Here is a 20,362-nt window from a genome sequence, read left to right as displayed (position 1 = left end):
ATACTAACATTATAAGGGTAACCCAGGAAACATTATAAAATAATATAAAAAACCATTCTAGGGCACCTTTAAAGACATGTGAGTGTGTCAAACACAGATGCTTGTGCGCAGATTCAATTATGAAGCTTAATTCAAACAAACCAGTCCTTTAAATCTGAAACAGCCCTGCGTATGTGTGTGTGTGAAAGAGGAGAGAGTTCACACTGATATTTGCCTCTTCTGGCAACATTTAAACTGCAACATGACACATCTTGAATTGTATTCCACAGTTCAGATTCAGAATGTTACTGTGATGTAACATAAAATTGAACAGCGTAACGTAACGTTTACATGAAGAACATTAAAACAGCTGTTTTCTATGTGAATATACAGTAAAGTGTAATTTATTCTTGTGATCAAAGCTGAATGTTCAGCATCATTACTCCAGTCTTCAGTGTCACATGATCCTTCAGAAATCACTCGATGATTTGATGCTCAAGAAACATTTATGATTATTATCAATGTTGAAAATGCGTTTTTCTGGAAATTGTGACACATTTTATTTTTTCAGGATTCTTGATGAATAGGAAGTTCAAAAGAACAGCATTTATTTGAAATAGAATCGTTTGTAACATAATAAATGTCTTTACTGTCACTTTTGATCTGTTTAATGCATCCTTAATGAATAAAAGTATTAATTTCTCACTGATCCTGAACTTTTGATAGTGTATATGGTGCTGAAATATTTTCAGTGTGTGATTCATTTTCAGTCGAGTCACGATTCTCGTTTGTAAGTCTACTGATGAACTAAAGATTGTTTTGTTACCAGGCTCGTCCTAAAGGAGAGATGCCGTATAAAGGTAAGAGGAGGTGTTTCGGGGAGTACCAGTGTCCCAAATGCAACAGAAAGTGGATGAGTGGGAACTCATGGGCGGACATGGGTCAGGAGTGCAAAACTTGCCACATCAACGTCCTTGCTCACAAACAGGTGAACAGATGCTCACTTTAGCCTGAGAAACAGCACTTTAGCCATTAGATTAGGGTTTGTTTTCTGGTTGCAATATTTTAACATCTTTGAAACAAGATACTTTAGCAAAATTAAATTATATATTGCTGAATTATTTAAAGGGTAAACCTAACAAAACTCAGTGAAGTTCCTGCTTTAAAAATTGGGTAAAAACAAAAACTGATTAACCCTATGCAATCTGACTTTTCAAGTAAATGCTTCTTGTTTTAAAGATTTTTTTTTTTTTTACTGTAGCCAAGTGGGATGAGTATCACAAATTATGACACTAGACATAAATTGGTCGTGGTTCCTTTAAGAGATTGTGTTGCGACGCTCACTTTACGGCATTGCCTCGTGTAGTGTGCATGCGCTAGTTTTCAGCGAAGAGAGAGCAGTGATTGCACGTGAGAGCTGCTGGTTTTGTTCATATACACCTATTTAAGGATTTGTGAGGTAAATATACAGTTTCATTCCCGTGAACAAAATGTTTAAATGTTATATTTACGTATTACATATGTGTGTGCTCATTGGGAAATGTTTATAGATCGCCTTTTAAGGACGCCTGTGTGTATGTGTGAGCTGGATCTGGTTTGATCACGCGTGGGACACGTGCAAAGACTGGGTATGTGTTGTAATAAATGTTAATTAAATGGTTCCTCTTATTCGAAACCCAGTGTTTGTGAATGTTTAAATTGGATGTGCATGTTAGAAAACAGTGAGTTATTTTAACATTGAATATATGGTTAAGAGCTACTTAACGTATTGAATGCTGTGTGAACACAGTGTACTAATTTCTCTTTCTTTAAAACTGTATGCAGATAACTGTGAAGTTTGATGGTAGACTAATGTACTGTTTTTCATTTGACTATTAGCCTCTACCGTATTTCATTACTGTATTTTGTACTAGTCTATTTTGTTATTCAAATGTCTTTCATTTCAATTTGATTTCATTCAGTTTGTCATAATCATCTTTTATACCAAACAAGTGCACCAAAGAAATGTGAAAGACTTTATTTCATTGTATTATTTTTGTTTCTAAATATTTGCTCCTCTCGACCGCTGTCCTTTATAGAGACAGCAGCCAGAATAAAGCCCCAAAAGTAATTTTTGTATCCTGTGTTGTTTCGTTCAACCACTGGTTACATAATTTGGTACCAGGAGTGGGGTATCTGGCTGTTGGGAGCTTATAGGTTTTTTTATTATTCGGTTTGAAATACGGTAGAGGTGAGGATAGGTGTCTGTGGAACACGGAGTGGAGGCTATCGTCCGGGGTCCAGGCAAAAGTCCAGGGAACAGAAGTCGGCTGGAGGTGACCTGGTGGTGACGATACTGCGGGAAGGGAGAGGAAGAGTGCTTTATTTCCACCGGAATCCACAGAGTGCTGTGTGCGGAGACACCTATGAAGGGACTGTCTGAAGGAGATACAGAAGTATTATCCAAAGAGTTGAAGACATATCCTTTTGCTTCCAAAATAGTGACGAACTGATTAAGAGACTTTTTAAGAGATTATTTTGCTCTGTCAACCGTTTTTTGTGTGGAGCTGAGATAATTGGTAAATTTAAAAAAAAAAAAAAAAATGTCACATTCAGATGATGATGTTTTAGTTTCACATGAGCATGATGATGCACAGGGTGCAGGAAGTAGAATGCATGACATGCAGGGACAAATTAGAGAACTTAGCCGCCAACATGAAGAGACTAGAGCAGCAATTGCTAATTTGAGCAGAGAGCCATCCAGGTCTTATATTTATGTACCAAGAGAACGTCAGATACAACCATTTAGTGGTGATCTAAACAAAGATGGGAGGAATGTTGATGAGTTTATTGAAGAAGTAGAGAGGGTCCTACTGGTCAGAAATCAGACCACAGAGGATCAGTTAGACTTCGTCCTGTCACTCCTAAGAGGTGCAGCTTTAGAGGAGGTCAGATTAAGAATGGGGAATGAGTCAAACCAAACATGTGACCTTTTTGAGTATTTGAGAGCAGCTTTTCGAGAAAAGCGCAGCATATCTCAGCTATTGCAGACCTTCTATAGTCGGAAACAAATGGAAGGTGAGGATATCCGCGCATACTCGCATGCGTTGTCACAGATTCAGAACTCAATCCTGAAACAGTCACCAAATGCAATGGTAAATGTGAGTTTGGCCATTCGCGACCAATTCATTGAGGGCATTAGAGACACAAGTCTCAGAAGAGAACTTCGGAAACTTGTTAGAGACAAGCCAGAGTCTACACTTATTGAAGTGCGTGATGAAGCCCTCATGTGGTCTTTAGAAGATCCTAAGTCTCGTGTCACAAAAGTGGTCAGCAGTCGAAATGTCGTTTCTGAGGCTGTGGAAGCTCAGTGTGCTGCTGTTAATGTACCTGAAACGAAATCAGTTAATCTGGAAGACGTTTTGAAAATTGTAGCAGAACAAGGAAAGGCTATAGGGGAGCTTACAAGAGCAGTTGAGAAACTCACAGCACAGGGCAGCAAGTCAGAACCTATGAACCAAACCAGACCCAAAGTGCAACCAAGGTTTACAGAAGATGGCCAACCAGTATGTTTCCGGTGCAATGGTGTTGGGCACATCGCTAGGAGGTGCGTGAGGAAAAACAGACAGGCTGTCGCAGAGAATGCCACTGCCTCTGTGCCGCCGGGAAACGCCCACCCTCGGTTGCTGTGAGCCAGGCAGTTCGGGGGCAGTCCATTGGCTCAACTAACATGGATACTAGCCGTGACAGACTACTCGAGCGTGCTGTGGGAAAATGTCCTGTTGCTAACCTCAGTATCAATGGAGTGAGTGTCGCTTGTCTACTGGATACAGGAAGCCAAGTCAGCACTATTTCTGAGAGTTTCTTCAGGGAACACCTATCCGGTGAAGATAAAGATATACTTTCAACAGCAGGCTGGTTGAAGCTGACCGCAGCTAATGGTTTGGACATACCTTATCTTGGTTACCTGGAGTTGGAAGTCAAGACCATGGGTATTGTGCTTCCAGAATGTGGCTTCCTTGTTGTCAGAGACACACAGAACTCCTCTCTAGTACCAGCACTAATTGGCATGAACGTTATCAGCAGATGCAGGCAACTGGTCCATGCAGAGTTTGATACAACGCTGGGTGGGAAATTGCAATCAAATTGGAGAGAAGCATTTCAACAGTTGCACAGTGCCCATAGCCAAGAGAAGAGAATAGCAGTACGGATAGCTGGAAAAGAAGTGGTCCATATACCTGCTTCTTCAGTTGCCACGGTGATGGCCAAAGGTGCGAAAGATGTGCTTCATGATGGTTCATCCGATTACCTGTTGGAGCCTATGAACACACCATTACCGGGTGGACTCATTGTTGTTCCTTCTCTGGTGTCATCAGGGACATCATTGTTTCCTGTGCAAGTGGTAAATCTTTCCTCAGAAGACATCTGGTTACAGGCCCGAACCAGGCTTGGGAGTTTAACTCAAGTTGAGAGTATGAAGTTAAATGAGATGTACGAGGTAAAGTTCCAGCGTGTTTCAGCTGATATGGAGGAGATCACAGTTAATGCCAAAAACAGTCAGGTGTTGGAGAACAGCACGAAAGAGTTCCTCAGTAAGCTTCATATTGGTGGCACCATTGAGCAGCAGGCAGCGCTGAGTGATTTGTTAATGCAGTATTCTGATGTGTTCGCGCTCGAGGATGAAGACCTTGGTTTTACCAATAAGGTGAAACATGAAATCCATGTGGCCGACGATGTCCCAGTGACCCAGCCTTATAGGCGTATCCCACCCACACAGTACAGAGAAGTCAGAGAACACATCAGTAAGCTTCTCAAGAAGGGAGTGATTCAAGAAAGCACCAGTGCTTATGCCTCTCCTATTGTGTTAGTGAGGAAGACGGATGGCAGCCTCAGGCTGTGTGTTGATTACAGGCAGCTCAACGCTAAGACCCGCCGAGATGCGTTCCCTTTACCTAGGATTGATGAGAGTTTTGACGCGCTTCAAGGAGCAACATTCTTCTCTTCAATTGACCTGGCGAGTGGATATCATCAGGTTGCTGTTCACGAACGTGACAGGCATAAGACTGCATTTACAACTCCATTTGGGATCTTTGAGTACTCCCGTATGCCTTTTGGGGTGTGTAATGGGCCATCAACGTTTCAGCGCCTGATGCAGACCACAATGGGTGACTTAATCTTTCAGATCATGCTAGTGTATTTGGATGATATACTAGTGTACTCTGCCACTTTTCCAGAGCACTTGCGGAGATTGGAAATAGTCTTTAAGAGGTTGAAGGAAACCGGTCTTAAAGTTAAGCCTGAGAAGTGCCACTTCCTGCAGCGAGAAGTAACCTTTTTGGGTCATCGAATCTCAGCAGAAGGTGTTGCTACCGATCCAGGGAAAATTGAGGCAGTTAGGCAATGGAAAGTCCCCAACACAGTGAAGGAACTACGCTCGTTCTTAGGGTTCTGTGGCTACTACAGAAAATTCATTGAGGGGTTTTCTAGGATTGCTGGGCCCCTTCATGATTTAGTGAATCTGTGTATTTCCCAGTTTGGCAGTGCGAGAAAGGATTTCAGTGCTTTGTGGTCGTCTGAGTGCCAGTTAGCATTTGAGCTCCTGAAAGAGAAGCTCACCTCTGCTCCTGTGCTGGGGTATGCAGATTTTACTCTTCCGTTCGTCTTAGAGACTGATGCGAGTAATGAGGGCCTGGGAGCAATACTATACCAGCAACAGGGCGAGTGTAAGAGGGTCATTGCATTCGCTAGTAGGAGACTTCGGAAGGCGGAAAGGAATGACCGGAACTACAGCAGCATGAAACTGGAGCTGCTGGCCCTTAAATGGGCCATCTCGGAAAAGTTTCGTGGTTATCTGCTGGGATCCAAATTTGTAGTCATCACTGATAACAACCCTTTGTGCCATCTTAAAACAGCCAAGCTCGGTGCAATTGAGCAAAGGTGGGTCGCTCAACTAGCCGTTTTTGACTTTGAAGTGAAATATCGCCCTGGCCGACACAATACAGCTGCTGATGCTCTGTCTAGACACCCTTCAGCAGGGGAGCTTACCATTCCTGATGAGTATGACGACTGTGTTGCTATTTGTAATGTAGTCAACAAAGGGACAGTCCTGCAGCCTGACTTGGTGATTGCTGGTGAGAGCTGTTGCAGGGTCAGACAAATTCGTGCCTTGGATTGTGGAGAAGTTGCAGGAAATGACAGCCAGGGAAGTACGCATACTATGCCGGGCTATAAAGTAGAGGAGCTGGTAGATTTCCAGAAGAATGATCCTACCATCAGTTCTTTTAGAAACTTCTGGGAAATCAAGAGAAAGCCCTCCCGCGCTGAAAGATCTCGACTTTCGAAGTCCACCTTATCTCTGATAAAGCAGTGGAAAAGTATCCAGGAGCAAGATGGTTTGCTTTATCGTATTGTGAAGGATCAACATCAAGGTGAAGGTAAACAGTTGCTCTTACCTGAGTGTTTAAAAGAACCTGTCCTCGAAAGTGTGCATGAAAACATGGGACATCAGGGGATTGAGCGCACCATTAGTCTGTTGAGACCACGATGCTTCTGGGTGGGTATGTACAACGATGTGGAGCAATGGATCAAAAAGTGTCAGAGATGCATCTTAACAAAGATGCCCCAACCCAGGATACACGCTCCGATGAAGCCCTTTCTAGCGTCTAGACCCCTTGAGGTAGTGGCAGTTGATTTTACTGTGCTCGAACCCTCCTCTGATGGTCGGGAAAGTGTGTTAGTCGTGACCGACGTCTTCACAAAATTCACACAAGCATTCCCAACTAGAGATCAGAGAGCTGAAACTACCGCTAAACTCTTGTTGAGGGAGTGGTTCATGAAGTATGGTGTACCTGAAAGATTGCATTCTGATCAGGGAAGAAATTTTGAAAGCGAAGTGATTGCTGAGCTGTGTAAAATGTATGGTGTGAAGAAAACCCGCACTACACCCTATCGGCCTCAGGGTAATGCTCAGTGCGAGCGTTTTAATCGAACGCTCCATGATTTGCTACGCACACTTCCCCCTGAAAAGAAAAGGCGCTGGCCAGAACACCTTGCTGAGCTGGTTTATGCATACAATGTCACGCCACATGCAACCACAGGATACTCACCATACTACTTACTTTTTGGAGTCCATCCACATCTTCCCGTCGATACCCTGCTAGGTCACGAACAACCTGTGGACAGAAAACAAGACTGGTTAGTGGTTCATCAGGAGAGATTGAAGGAAGCACACAAAAAGGCAAGAGAATATGCTGAACACAAGGCCACTGAGAGGTTAGCCCCTCTGAATGACAAGGTGTATTGTCCTGAGATCAATGTTGGTCAGCAGGTGTATCTGCGCCACCGACCTTTGGGTAGGAATAAGATACAGGATTCATGGGGTCCTACCGTTTACAAGGTCATAGATGTGCAAGGTACCACGCACACTGTTGAGCCTCTTGAGGGTGGCCCTATAAAGAGATTGCATAGAGCGGACTTGCGGCCCTGCGTCACTTATGCTCCTGAGCCAGAAGTGATGGAGAACCATCCTCCTACAACACCACAGCCAAAAGGAGTTTCTAAACATGAGCCGGTTGCAGTGCATCCTGATCCTGATTTTGTTGTTTTAGAGGAAGTCACTTACCCCAGTTTGCCGGAGACAACACAGATTGGAAGTTCCGCAGGAAATGATGAAGCACTGGTAGATCAATCCAGCTTGGTTTCAGCTAGCACTGAACAAAAAGATTCTGTACTTGAGCAGGTTGCCCCTGACACTAGTTCTGCTCTAGAAGTGGAAGAACCAGTACTGAGAAGGCCTGTACCAACACCTAGGAGAACAAAAAGGGCCCATGCTGGTCTACACTCAAACCCCTTTAATGAGCCGAGATCAGTATGCAATGCAGTGTCACTTAGCCCCGAAGTCTTTTCTCAGGTGTTAACAAGTTTGGGCAGTGTGTTCTTTAGAGAAGCTGTTAAAGAAGTGAAGAACATGTATTAGTCATTGAGGACAATGACATTTAGCAGGGGAGAATGTAGCCAAGTGGGATGAGTATCACAAATTATGACACTAGACATAAATTGGTCGTGGTTCCTTTAAGAGATTGTGTTGCGACGCTCACTTTACGGCATTGCCTCGTGTAGTGTGCATGCGCTAGTTTTCAGCGAAGAGAGAGCAGTGATTGCACGTGAGAGCTGCTGGTTTTGTTCATATACACCTATTTAAGGATTTGTGAGGTAAATATACAGTTTCATTCCCGTGAACAAAATGTTTAAATGTTATATTTACGTATTACATATGTGTGTGCTCATTGGGAAATGTTTATAGATCGCCTTTTAAGGACGCCTGTGTGTATGTGTGAGCTGGATCTGGTTTGATCACGCGTGGGACACGTGCAAAGACTGGGTATGTGTTGTAATAAATGTTAATTAAATGGTTCCTCTTATTCGAAACCCAGTGTTTGTGAATGTTTAAATTGGATGTGCATGTTAGAAAACAGTGAGTTATTTTAACATTGAATATATGGTTAAGAGCTACTTAACGTATTGAATGCTGTGTGAACACAGTGTACTAATTTCTCTTTCTTTAAAACTGTATGCAGATAACTGTGAAGTTTGATGGTAGACTAATGTACTGTTTTTCATTTGACTATTAGCCTCTACCGTATTTCATTACTGTATTTTGTACTAGTCTATTTTGTTATTCAAATGTCTTTCATTTCAATTTGATTTCATTCAGTTTGTCATAATCATCTTTTATACCAAACAAGTGCACCAAAGAAATGTGAAAGACTTTATTTCATTGTATTATTTTTGTTTCTAAATATTTGCTCCTCTCGACCGCTGTCCTTTATAGAGACAGCAGCCAGAATAAAGCCCCAAAAGTAATTTTTGTATCCTGTGTTGTTTCGTTCAACCACTGGTTACATTACTATAAAACTAGACAAAGCTACTGATTAAGATGTTCATATCTGTGTTTAGTTTTCCGTCTTGTCCATATAAACACGACTGCATTACAGCTGACGGCTCAGGAACTCATCGAATGTTTGCAAGCTTTCTGAAGTTTCTTTATTGAAGCATCTGTACAAAATGAGTCGCTAAAGAACATCTAAACAGACTTGAAACCGTAAAAAGTTGGCGAGCATCTGTTTGTTATTAATCAGGACTTCAGAAACTGGAGACACTGATGTAATAGAGGACTTTTGGCTGAAGATAAAGCTTTCATGAGGGACTTTGCAGTGTGTTTGGCAGGTTATGAAGTTATGAACCGGGTAGAAAACACTCGATGAAGAGCCTTGAGTCGGATCTGCTCTCCTCAGCGCTCCTGGTGGCTCTTTTTCCTTTGTAATGTTCACCAGATGTTCATTTGTATTTCATTTTTTTTTCTCAGATTTATGCTTGGACATCATAGCTTCTTTTTGAAATCAGGAAATATTTTAAAGAGGCCATGTTAAGCCCTTTTACAAAGTCTTGGTTTTGAGTCTACTAGGTTTTCCTGCTTGAATGTTGATTATTTTCCTCATATTCTCCATTGTTGCGGCTCCTCTCTTCCCAGTCTGACAGTAACGCTCTGCTCACTTCCTGTCTCTACGAAGCCCCTCCTTCTGAAAGCACACTGTGCTCTGATTGGTCGGCTGGAGCAGTGTGCTCTGATTGGTCGAGCGCTTCGAGTGTGCTTGGGAAATGTCCCGCCCCTTCCCATAACCGCCAGTTTAACACACTACTAACTAACTCAACCAGGCCCCGCCCCTTTATTCTGCGTATGAATTATTATAATGAGGAATATTGTGACGTGTTCCCGGGAGAAACTCAAGACTACAATGGAGGCGTTTCAGGAGTTCAGGAACACTGACACTGATATAGAGAAGAACTCCCGAAACCTTTTTCATGCTCAAACAGCAACATTACACACTAAAGAAAGATGATAACAGAATAGGTGCTCTTTAAGAGGAATATTTCTCTAGGGATGAGCTGAAGGATTTAAAATCTTTCCTCTGTGTTTGCAGCGTCCTCTGGAGAAACCCGACGGCCTGGACGCATCGGACCCGAACAAAGAACATCTTCAGCATCTCTGTGAGAAGTGTAAGCAGCTCGGACGCTGCTGTCGTCAAAAACGGTGCTGACCTCTGACCCCCGGCATCCTAAAGACCAGATCCACCCGCATTCACCTCGTGATAAAATCTGCTCCACTTTAGCTGGACAATATTCACTGATTCCTGATTTAAAGCAGAACTCTGAGTAAATACTGAAATGGTGTCGGCAGCAGTTATGCAATATGTTGATTGGCATAAAATATATTTTTAACAATAAATCTGTGGTTGTTAAAGTAATGGAGCACCACAATTAAAACACCACTGATGAATTAGAGAAAGAAGTTTTTTTATTTCTTGCTTATGTTTTATCATTTGCTTATGTTTTATCATTTATATAATTTAAAATGTGTTTAATGCTTTTCTTTTATGAATCTGTATGCCTCAAATGTAGCCGATTGGCTTATGGTGAACTTTTGAGCTTGCTGTTTAGATGAGGGCAAAAGTCTGTAAGTTTCTGATAGACAGACCACAATGTCTCAGAATAAAGTGGTAAACTAATGTAATCTTAGCTAAACATCTTGCAGTGTGCGGGCTAACACCTCAGAGTGTGAAAATATGAAAACTAGATATGTTTGTGTCTTGTGTGTCTGCTTCAATGCAATATAGCACACTTATTATAAGCCAATAAGCAACTGTTTATTACGGAGATTAATATCTGTAGGTCAGTCTATACCTTGGACTCAGATCTTGCTCTTTCGCACCCTGTCTTTTCAAAGAGAGATCTCTCAAACAACTTTAATTATCTTCAGGCTAAGAATATTATACTCAGAGTGTTTTAATTATATTTTACTTAGAAATATTAGAAGTTATTTAAACAGTTTATTTTATGTTTCTTTATTAAACTTGTAATCCTGGTTATGGGTGAATTAATTTGACTCTTCATTTATTATTTGATTGTCTGCTGTTAAGAAATAAAATTTGACTTAATCATCTGACTGGATCTCCTCCTTACATCAAACACAAAACTCAAACACAAAACTCAAACACAAAACTCAAACACAAAACTCAAACACAAAATTCTGAAAAAACTAGCAAATTGGCTTGCAATTCTCATTTAATGTGCTGTGAGATATATACTGTATATATAATACTCTGAATAGTGTTAATGGTGCATGTACCTTTTATTTGATATCAGGTTGCTGTGAATTGTAGGATTTAAAATAATCCAAGATATTTGAACATGAAGAAAGACATTTGCTTTTACTGTTTCAACCCTCTCTCTTACCGCAAGGATAATTTGGGAAGAGTTGCTGATAGTGACCAGGCCTGTAGGCCTAAATGTGTGTACATCAGGGGTCTACGAACTGTCACACCTTTAGTACGATGGGGGAGATTGTAATTATCTGATTGGTCAGTTTGAACGTCTCACATTTGGGTTTCGGTCACATGGTCACGGAAGGGATGAAAAAAGATTGTAACACTTTCTCTGTCTCTCTTTGGGTGCAATTAATGGTATAGGTTATTATCATCTCATACATCTATTTTGTAATTATTTTAAGTGTAACCATATATTGTCATTAAACCCTTTCAATGACAAATGATGTGCTAACTAATTTTTAGTGTTGACTTTGAACTGCTACATATTGCAATACAATATTGTCACTCTCTAGCAACGCTCTCCCACATATTAAGCTATTGTAACTGTAGATTTGAAAATCATGCTTTCCCCCGTTATTGTTGAATCACGGAGGCTACACCACATATTTTGCCAAGAGATCTCTATTTATTATTTTATACATGTATCAGCGAGAAACAAGCATAGAAGAATAAGGCTACAGGAGAGGTGTCTTCATTCCAGATTTCTCTGTTCCCCATTTCTCTATCCTCTCACCCCATCATGCCTTTATGTTTCTCTGAGTCGGTACAGTGAGGATTGAGCTTATATACACCACTGAGTGACTTTCAACTTGTAAGGTAGAAAAACATGTTGCTTATGTTTAAAAATGGAACGTATACCTCATGCTGGTACAATCCACTTTCCATATTAAGAAACTATCCTTCGGTTCCTGGTGCATTTGCATCAGTTGAAAAACATTCCTTTCCTTGTAAAGAACATGCCAACTGTACACATGTGATGTATTATCAATATCATCATTAATATAGTCTAACTCATGCATTTTAAACTTCATAAGATAATACAACTGATTATGAATACTAATAAAGAATAATAATACAGATACATAATATTAAATAATGAAATTATATTAAAATATGAAATTTTAGTCCTCAGTAACCACGTTTATTTCCGTCATTGGTATAAGTAGCAGTGAGTGGTAATAGACAAGAAATGTACAGTTTTCAACTATCTTACTGATAACATTTCTTTAGTCATTCGGCAGTCTTGCAGCCTGAACCCCTGCAGGAAATCCACCCTTACAGATTCACATGTGAACTATTCCACTGTGCTTTTAATAAAACACATTTCAGGGCAATAGTTTACAGGCAGGACATCAGTATCAACTAATCTACACCAACACAGTGATCTTGTTAACCCATAAATCCCCGACTGCCCACTCAAGGAGGAATTCAAGAACATTATTTCATCCATTTATTTGTGGGCGACGCTAGAAGTTAGAAGAATGCATTTGAATTGTTAAACACATCAACAATAATACCAAGCGGCATATCGAAAGACAAGAACAATAATAAAATGTATGTTGTCAAGAGAGTTCTCTTAAGAGAGGTTCTCTCGTATTGCGTAAGCTAGCTTACGCTGCGGGAAAGATTCATCTTTTCTGAGAAATTGAAGCCAAAAATGATCCTATAATTTTGTATCCATTGTCAACGCAGTTCAGCTGCAGCAGACCATGAGCAGGCTAGCTAGCAGCTCATTGGCTCGCTCACAGGGAACTGCTTAAGCCTATGAGGAGACACGAATGAACTCTCGGCCAATGAGAGTCTGACCTGCTCTCATTGCGTCAGAGCCCGCCGAAACGGGCGTGGCCAGAGAGTATAAATTCGCCTCTCAGGCTGCAAACTCTGATTTTCATCTCTTCAGCGAGGCTACACGCATCTGCTGATCCTGAGAGAAGCCGCCGTCGTGGAAAAGGCACCTTCTAGCGAGCATCTGGGAGACTGAGGAAGCCGGCCGTCTTCGCCACCTTCAGCCGTCCTGCAAGCTAGCGCCATCCGACGGATTCATATCCTTTTACCAAAAGCTTCTTGTTTTGTGTGTGTGTATCTAAAAGAGCCGAGCGTCTTTGTAAAGATGTCTCGTTTTTCCTCCTGCGGTTCTTGCCGCGCTCCCTTCGAGACTGGAGACCGCCACGTCATCTCCGCTCTCTGCCTCGGATTGGAGCACGCCGAGCTCGCCCTCGCCGATGGCGGCTGCGATCTCTGCGAGGAGATGCCGTTGTCGACCCTGCGGGCTCGACTTCAGGCCACTAAAGTTGCTTCCGCGCCGCCTCTGACTTCGCCGCGTAAGAAGAAACGCCGCTCGCAGAGGCCGCCGGAACCCCAGCCAGAAGCGTTCATCCCGCCGGAGCCTGTCGCCTCCCGCTCTCCTTCTCCGCCGCTTCCAGACATACAGTTGCCGCCGAGTGGCCGCTCTGTCGCCTCCGACGACGCCGCGGACATCAAGGAGACATGTTCGCTTCTCGCTTCAGACAGTGAGGAATGGTCCGGTTCTCACGCCTCTTCGGCCCGAGAATCCTCTGGGACCCGCGCTGGAATCGAGGAGGAATTAGTGCGCCTCCTCTCACAGGCCGTCGAACGCCTCGGGCTCGATTGGTCTCCTCCCCCCGAGCAGACCATCAACCGTATGGACGGCAGCTATTTCCGCCAGCGCTCGACTCCCGTCACTAAACGGGCCGCGCCCTTCTTGCCCGAACTGCACGCGGAACTCATGAAGTCCTGGAATGCCCCGCTCTCTGCCAGAACTCGCTCCGACTCTTCCGCCCCGCTTCGCGTTGTGGACGGAGCCGCAGAAAAGGGCTATCTTTCCATTCCCCCTGTAGAGGACCTGGTCGCCGCACATCTGTGCCAGCCCTCCACGAGATGGCGCTCATCACCTGTGCTTCCTTCTAAAGCCTGCAGAGCGACTTCGAGCTTCCACGCCCGCGCTTACTCAGCCGCCGGCCAAGCAGCCTCTGCACTTCACTCCATGACCGTCCTCCAGATTCTACAGGGTGATTTACTGCGTGAGTGGGACGAGAGCGGAAAAAATCCCCCCTCAGTCGCGGATTTGAGGAGCGCTACGGACATTGCCCTTCGCGCTACAAAGTCTGCTGCTCAAGCCCTGGGGAAATGTATGGCCGCCATTTGCGTGTCTGAAAGACATTTGTGGCTCACGCTCGCCGACATGGGAGATTCCGAGCGCGCCGCTTTTCTCAACGCCCCGCTCTCTCCATCCGGCCTCTTCGGATCTGCTGTCACGGGTATCGTTGACCGTTTCTCCGAAGTGCAGAAAGCCTCCCAGGCCATGAATCTCTTTCTGCCTAGTCGCGCTAGCTCCTCTGCAGGCCGCTCACGCGACCAGCCTCCTGCACGAGCCCCACCCCACCCCAGCGCCCAGCTCAGCACAGTCAGACTTCTCACCGACGCCAGGGCGGCCGCCCTCGTTCTCTCTCTGACAGCCGCCACAGACCGCCGCCTCCCCGTGGGCCTCGGTCCAGGATCACGCTGAAACCTGATCACTCAAAGTCTGCCTAGCACAGCTGAGAAAAAGACGGCGCTCTCCCGCCGAGGCCGGACCGCCGTCAAAGTTTCGCCCTCTGTTAGTCCCCGCTCACGCGGCTACTACAGCAGTGTACCCCGCCATTACCAAGCCGGTTCCCTTTCCCGCTTGCATGAGCACAAACGCCGTTATCACGGCGACCCAGAGAAATCTCAAAAAGAGCATAAAAGCCTCACGTGTAGAAAATGTGCCCACAACACTGTGTTCACTCATACACAAAAGCATTTCAGTTCCCGTGTGTCTCACAGAGCCCACTCTCATAAAGCGGTTCCAACCCGCTCGAGTTTCAGAGTGCATAAGCGCGCCCACGAGCCCGTGTGCGCGTCCCACCTCTGCTCACTCTGTTACACGGCCCTTAAACTCCTCTCTGAGTGTAAGTCCCGCTGTCATAAACACGATGAGCGCGCCCGCGCGGCCCGCTGTGTGCAGCAACGGGGACCATGTAGCCATTCACCCCTTAGCGTTACGCTTCAAAGCGTGGGAAGCTATTCCGGGAATTTCCCAGTGGGTGCTAAACACAATAAGGCTAGGCTATCGCTTACAGTTTCACCGCCGCCCTCCACGTTTTCCGAGCGCGGCTAGAAACTATTGTGAACCCAGAAGCAGTGACTCTGCTCCGTTCAGAGATAGCAAAACTATTGTGCAAAAGGGCTATAGAGAGAGTCCCTCTATCTATGAGCGAGTCGGAGTTTTACGGCCGTTATTTTCTGGTTCCAAAGAAAGACGGCGGCCTCAGACCAATCTTAGACCTCAGATTTCTGAACAAAGTTCTCATGAAGAGACCGTTCAAAATGCTCACTATCAGAAAACTCCTCCCGCATGTGCGCCAGGGGGACTGGTTCATTTCACTAGATCTGAAAGATGCCTACTTTCAGATTCAGATAAATCCCCTTCACAGGCCATTCTTACGTTTCGCCTTCGAAGGCCAGGTTTATCAATACACCGTCCTCCCGTTCGGCCTATCCCTAGCACCCCGCACGTTTACGAAGTGCATGGATGCGGAGCTCGCCCCCCTGCGGAGTCAGGGGCTGCGAATACTGAACTATTTGGACGACTGGCTGATTTCGGCACAATCACAGAGAGAGCTACTGTCTCATCGTACAGTTCTCCTCGACCATCTGAAAAGTTTGGGCCTCTCTGTCAACTGGACAAAGAGCGCACTTCAACCCAGTCAGACTATCTCCTTCTTGGGTATAGAGCTAGACTCGGTCTCAATGACGGCTCGTCTGTCTACACAGCGCGCGCGCCGTGTTCAGCGTCTCGCCGCATCTTTTCAGATGAACAGACTCACACCTCTGAAAACTTTTCAGAAGGCGCTGGGTTACATGGCCTCAGCCTCCGCAGTGCTCCAGCTGGGGTTACTGCGCATGCGCCCGCTTCAGTTCTGGTTGAAGAGCCGTGTGTCTCACCGCGCGTGGACCACGGGCCGCCAGCTGATAAAGGTAACGCAGACCTGTATCACAGCTCTGCAGCCATGGACCATGACAGAATGGTTTCAGCGGGGCGTTTCCATGGGGACCTTTTCTCGCCGAAAAGTCATTTCGACAGACGCATCCAACACGGGTTGGGGTGCGGTCTGCGAGGGCTCACCGGCCTTCGGCCCCTGGTCAGCTCAGGAGAGTCTCCTCCACATAAACTGTTTGGAGATGCTGGCGGTCGAGAACGCGCTCACGCGTTTTCTGCCGCGCATTCACGGTCACCATGTGCTGATCCGTTCGGACAATATGGCCGTGGTCTCCTATCTAAACCGTCAGGGCGGAGTCAGATCCAGAAATCTCTTCCGGCTGACAGAACGCATCCTAGTTTGGTCTCAGTGTCACCTGTTCTCGCTCAGAGCGACGCACGTGCCGGGCCATCTGAACGACGGTCCAGACAGTCTGTCCAGGAACCCCATTCCCCCCGGCGAATGGTCCCTGCACACTCTTACAGTCCAAAAGCTGTGGCGAATATTCGGTAGAGCAGAGGTGGACCTCTTCGCCTCAGAAAAAAACACCCACTGCCCAATATTTTTCTCAAAAGGCGAGGACGCGCTAGCCCAGACCTGGCCCAGCCGCCCGCTTTATGCATTCCCTCCGGTTTCTCTGCTACCGCAGGTGCTTCAGAGAATCAGGGAAACACGCCACTCGGTGCTCCTCATAGCCCCGCGTTGGGAGGGTCAGACTTGGTTTCCGGAGCTCACTCAGCTGTCACAGACAGCCCCGTGGCCCATTCCAGTCAGAGCAGATCTCCTCTCCCAAGCTCGCGGCACGATCTGGCATCCCCACCCAGAGCGCTGGGCGCTTCATGCGTGGGTGATCAACGACTACCCGTTGCTTTGCCAGAAGGAGTTTTAAACACGATCATGCAGGCTAGAGCGGCTTCTACTAGAAGGCTCTATGCGTCTAAATGGTCTGTGTTCTCTAAGTGGTGCACCGACAGAATACCTCAAATACCTTTCGCTCAAAACCATTTTTCTGCTCGCGTCAGTGAAGCGTGTGGGAGATCTTCACGCGCTGTCCAGTAGCGCTTCCTGTCTGGAGTTTGGGCCCAATGACTCCTTAGTCGTTCTCAAACCTAGACATGGTTATGTCCCAAAAGCGATTGGTACCCCATTCAGGGCACAAGTTATTTCCCTATCGGCTCTGCCTGCATCCGATAGCGAATCTGACTCTAATCTCCTGTGTCCGGTCAGGGCCCTGAGATTATACTTTACTCGCACTGCTCCGGTCAGACGAGCTGAGCAGCTTTTTGTTTTGTTCGGTGGGCGCACCAAAGGGTTGGCCGCCTCGAAACAGACTCTGTCCAGATGGATAGTTGATGCCATTGCAGCCGCATACGCGTCAAAAGACCTGCCATGCCCTCTGGGCATCAGGGCCCATTCCACTAGAGGCATGGCCTCATCGTGGGCATGGTCCAGCGGAATTTCCATTCATGATATTTGTGTGGCAGCGGGATGGGCTTCCCCCTCCACCTTTATCAGATTTTACAATCTGGAAGTTCCCGCCTTGCAGGCTAAACTACTAGCAGTCTAGTATGTTACAGCTCTTCTGGTTGAGCTGCACTATAGGGAGTTATTCACGCAGACCGGTCTCGTTCTGTCCCTCCTTATCATGTGCTTATGTACTTCACAATCCCCGGCCCGCTCCGCTGGCCTTTGTCACATGTACATATTTTATTCCCACTCATAAGGGTTCCCCCTGGGACTCATAGTGGATGCTTAGCACGCACGGCGTTGACCAGGTGTTCCCGCAGCGTAAGCTAGCTTACGCAATACGAGAGAACCTCTCGTAAGAGAACGAATCGGTTACCTAACGTAACCTCGGTTCTCTCTAGATGAGGGAACGAGTATTGCGTTCCTGGCCGTGCTTGTGCTACTAGCGTTCTCGCTTCATTCTATGAAAATCAGAGTTTGCAGCCTGAGAGGCGAATTTATACTCTCTGGCCACGCCCGTTTCGGCGGGCTCTGAGGCAATGAGAGCAGGTCAGACTCTCATTGGCCGAGAGTTCATTCGTGTCTCCTCATAGGCTTAAGCAGTTCCCTGTGAGCGAGCCAATGAGCTGCTAGCTAGCCTGCTCATGCTCTGCTGCAGCTGAACTGCGTTGACAACAAGGGGGTAATCCATCGACCGGAAGTTGAAGTCGGCCGGGTGCCGTCATCTTGTAGCAGAACTTCACTTGCGTTAGCATTTCCATTGACTCCCATTCATTTTGGCGTCACTTTGACAGCGAATAACTTTACATCTGAGGCGTTTAAAGACTCCATTTGTCCATTATTTATTTCTAAAGAAACACGACAATGTATAAAAGGCTCCATTACCTTCTATGTTACGTTATGGCCCCGTAGAAACAGATTTAGTAAAAATAGGCTAACGATTGCGTCATAACCACTCGACTCTCTGTCGCGCTGTACAGAAATTACCGTATAGACAGAAGTAGAAACTCGCGCGCAATCGGGGGGACGTCGAGGCATAAAGTCAAGGGAGAAGCCCATAGAGAGTTGCCCAAAGCTGCTCCTGCTGCGAGCTCATGGACAGCTAATACTCACGATCTCCGGCTCTGCAAGTTTCGGAAGGGAATGATTCAGATTCCTCTTGGCACAGCTACTAGAAGATTAACGTCTGTCAGACAGGTTGCCCACGTCATCAAGCTTAGTTTGAGTCGGTTTGAGTCTGCGCGTCAGGAACGGAAGTGCTCAAAAATCGCTAAAAATGGGCTTCAACTGTCTCAACTGAGTTCCAATGAGATGGCTCTGTCCATTTCTTTTACTGTCTATGGTTGACAATGGATACAAAATTATAGGATAATTTTTGGCTTCAATTTCTCAGAAAAGATTAATCTTTCCCGCAGCGTAAGCTAGCTTACGCAATACTCGTTCCCTCATCTAGAGAGAACCGAGGTTACGTTAGGTAACCGATTCGTTTTAAGGCACACTTTTTAAGGATTGAAATAAAAAAATTAAATCATTTTTAAATGCCTCAAAACATGGTGAAACTTTAAGTAATCTACATATGTGTAAATAAAACTTGGCTACAATCAACATATTACACAAAAATTCAATCTTTTTGTTTTGCAAAAAGACACAGAACTTAACCATGTGATAGTAGTCAAAGGCAGGTTTTGCATTTTTTATCTTCAACCACTCATACAATCTGTCCCAAAAGATGACAAAAAAAGATGTTCCTGAATCAGATGTTCAATATCTTTTTGACAGAATGTACATATATCTAAATTAAACCTTAAATGATGATTATAAATGACTATGTAAGTGTGTTGCGATCACATGATCAGGTGTAGATCTGCCCTCTGCTGCTCATGTGAGTCCATTACAGGCGGACTAAAGAAAACACTGTGAAATGTGAAACTCTAGTGAGTGTGTGACTTTGCTTTTCCTTCACAGCTTTGTCTGTTTCTTATTTAAATTAACATATTAACATAAATAGTATTTCATATTGTTAGAAACATGGAAGAATGAAATAATTTCTAAGATGGAATATGAGATGAATGGTTTTAGTATGGTAGTTGTGTGAGGATCAGGGCAAGCCTGATTTCCTCTTTTATCTGTTAATTGATGACGTTCCTGTCAGGACGCCAACATGACCAGTTTCTGTTCGCTTCTGAAGACAAACCCTTTCATTTCTAAATAAGTTTCGAGTGAAAGACTGACGTCACACAGGAGGAAGAGAAGCCGCTGTTGTTTTCATGCAAATTATTTATTTGTTTATATTGGACAACTGATGTTCAAGACACAGGTCTGCATTAGTCAGAAACTGTCCTGTGAATTCAAGGGGCTTTTCTATGTTGCTTTACATCTGACTCAAAAATCTTTGCACTCATTAAAAACAACTGTAATAAAGTTCTCCATAAACTGAACAGATATTAGGCTATAATACATTCAGATGTCTGGCGGGGGGGGGGGGGGGGGGGGGGGGGGGGGGGGGGGGGTACACACACCTAATTATATGTATGCATAAAAACAAATATATAAAAACTAAAAACAAATAGGCATAGTAAAATAGTAAACTATACAGTAAAACAAAACAAAAATAAATGTAGAATATTTATAGCAGCGTCCTGGTTACAACTCAAACAACATCATTATTCAAGGCACACGCCTCCTGGATAGAAGAGCGTATAAATACAGACTGACGCCTCGATCCCTCATTCATTCAGAACAAACCCCTCC

At 44.8% G+C, this 20,362-nt stretch overlaps 1 protein-coding gene across 1 annotated transcript; it reads left to right on the top strand.

Annotated features, from left to right (window-relative positions):
* The first annotated feature begins 793 nt into the window (after positions 1 to 793).
* On the top strand, positions 794 to 10,071 carry LOC130076645 (zinc finger CCHC domain-containing protein 24-like). The gene is made up of 2 exons (XM_056241799.1): positions 794 to 967; positions 9,939 to 10,071. The coding sequence occupies exons 1-2, from the start codon at positions 827 to 829 to the stop codon at positions 10,053 to 10,055; spliced, it is 258 nt and encodes an 85-aa protein (XP_056097774.1). The 5' UTR covers positions 794 to 826; the 3' UTR covers positions 10,056 to 10,071.
* Positions 10,072 to 20,362: the final 10,291 nt, after the last annotated feature.

The sequence above is a fragment of the Rhinichthys klamathensis genome, unplaced genomic scaffold (assembly GCF_029890125.1).
Source record: "Rhinichthys klamathensis goyatoka isolate OS25496 unplaced genomic scaffold, OSU_Roscu_1.1 h1tg000677l_1, whole genome shotgun sequence".
Lineage (NCBI taxonomy): Eukaryota > Metazoa > Chordata > Actinopteri > Cypriniformes > Leuciscidae > Rhinichthys > Rhinichthys klamathensis.
The sequence above is the reverse complement of the archived record's forward strand: the minus strand, read 5'-3'. Positions and strand labels throughout refer to the sequence as shown.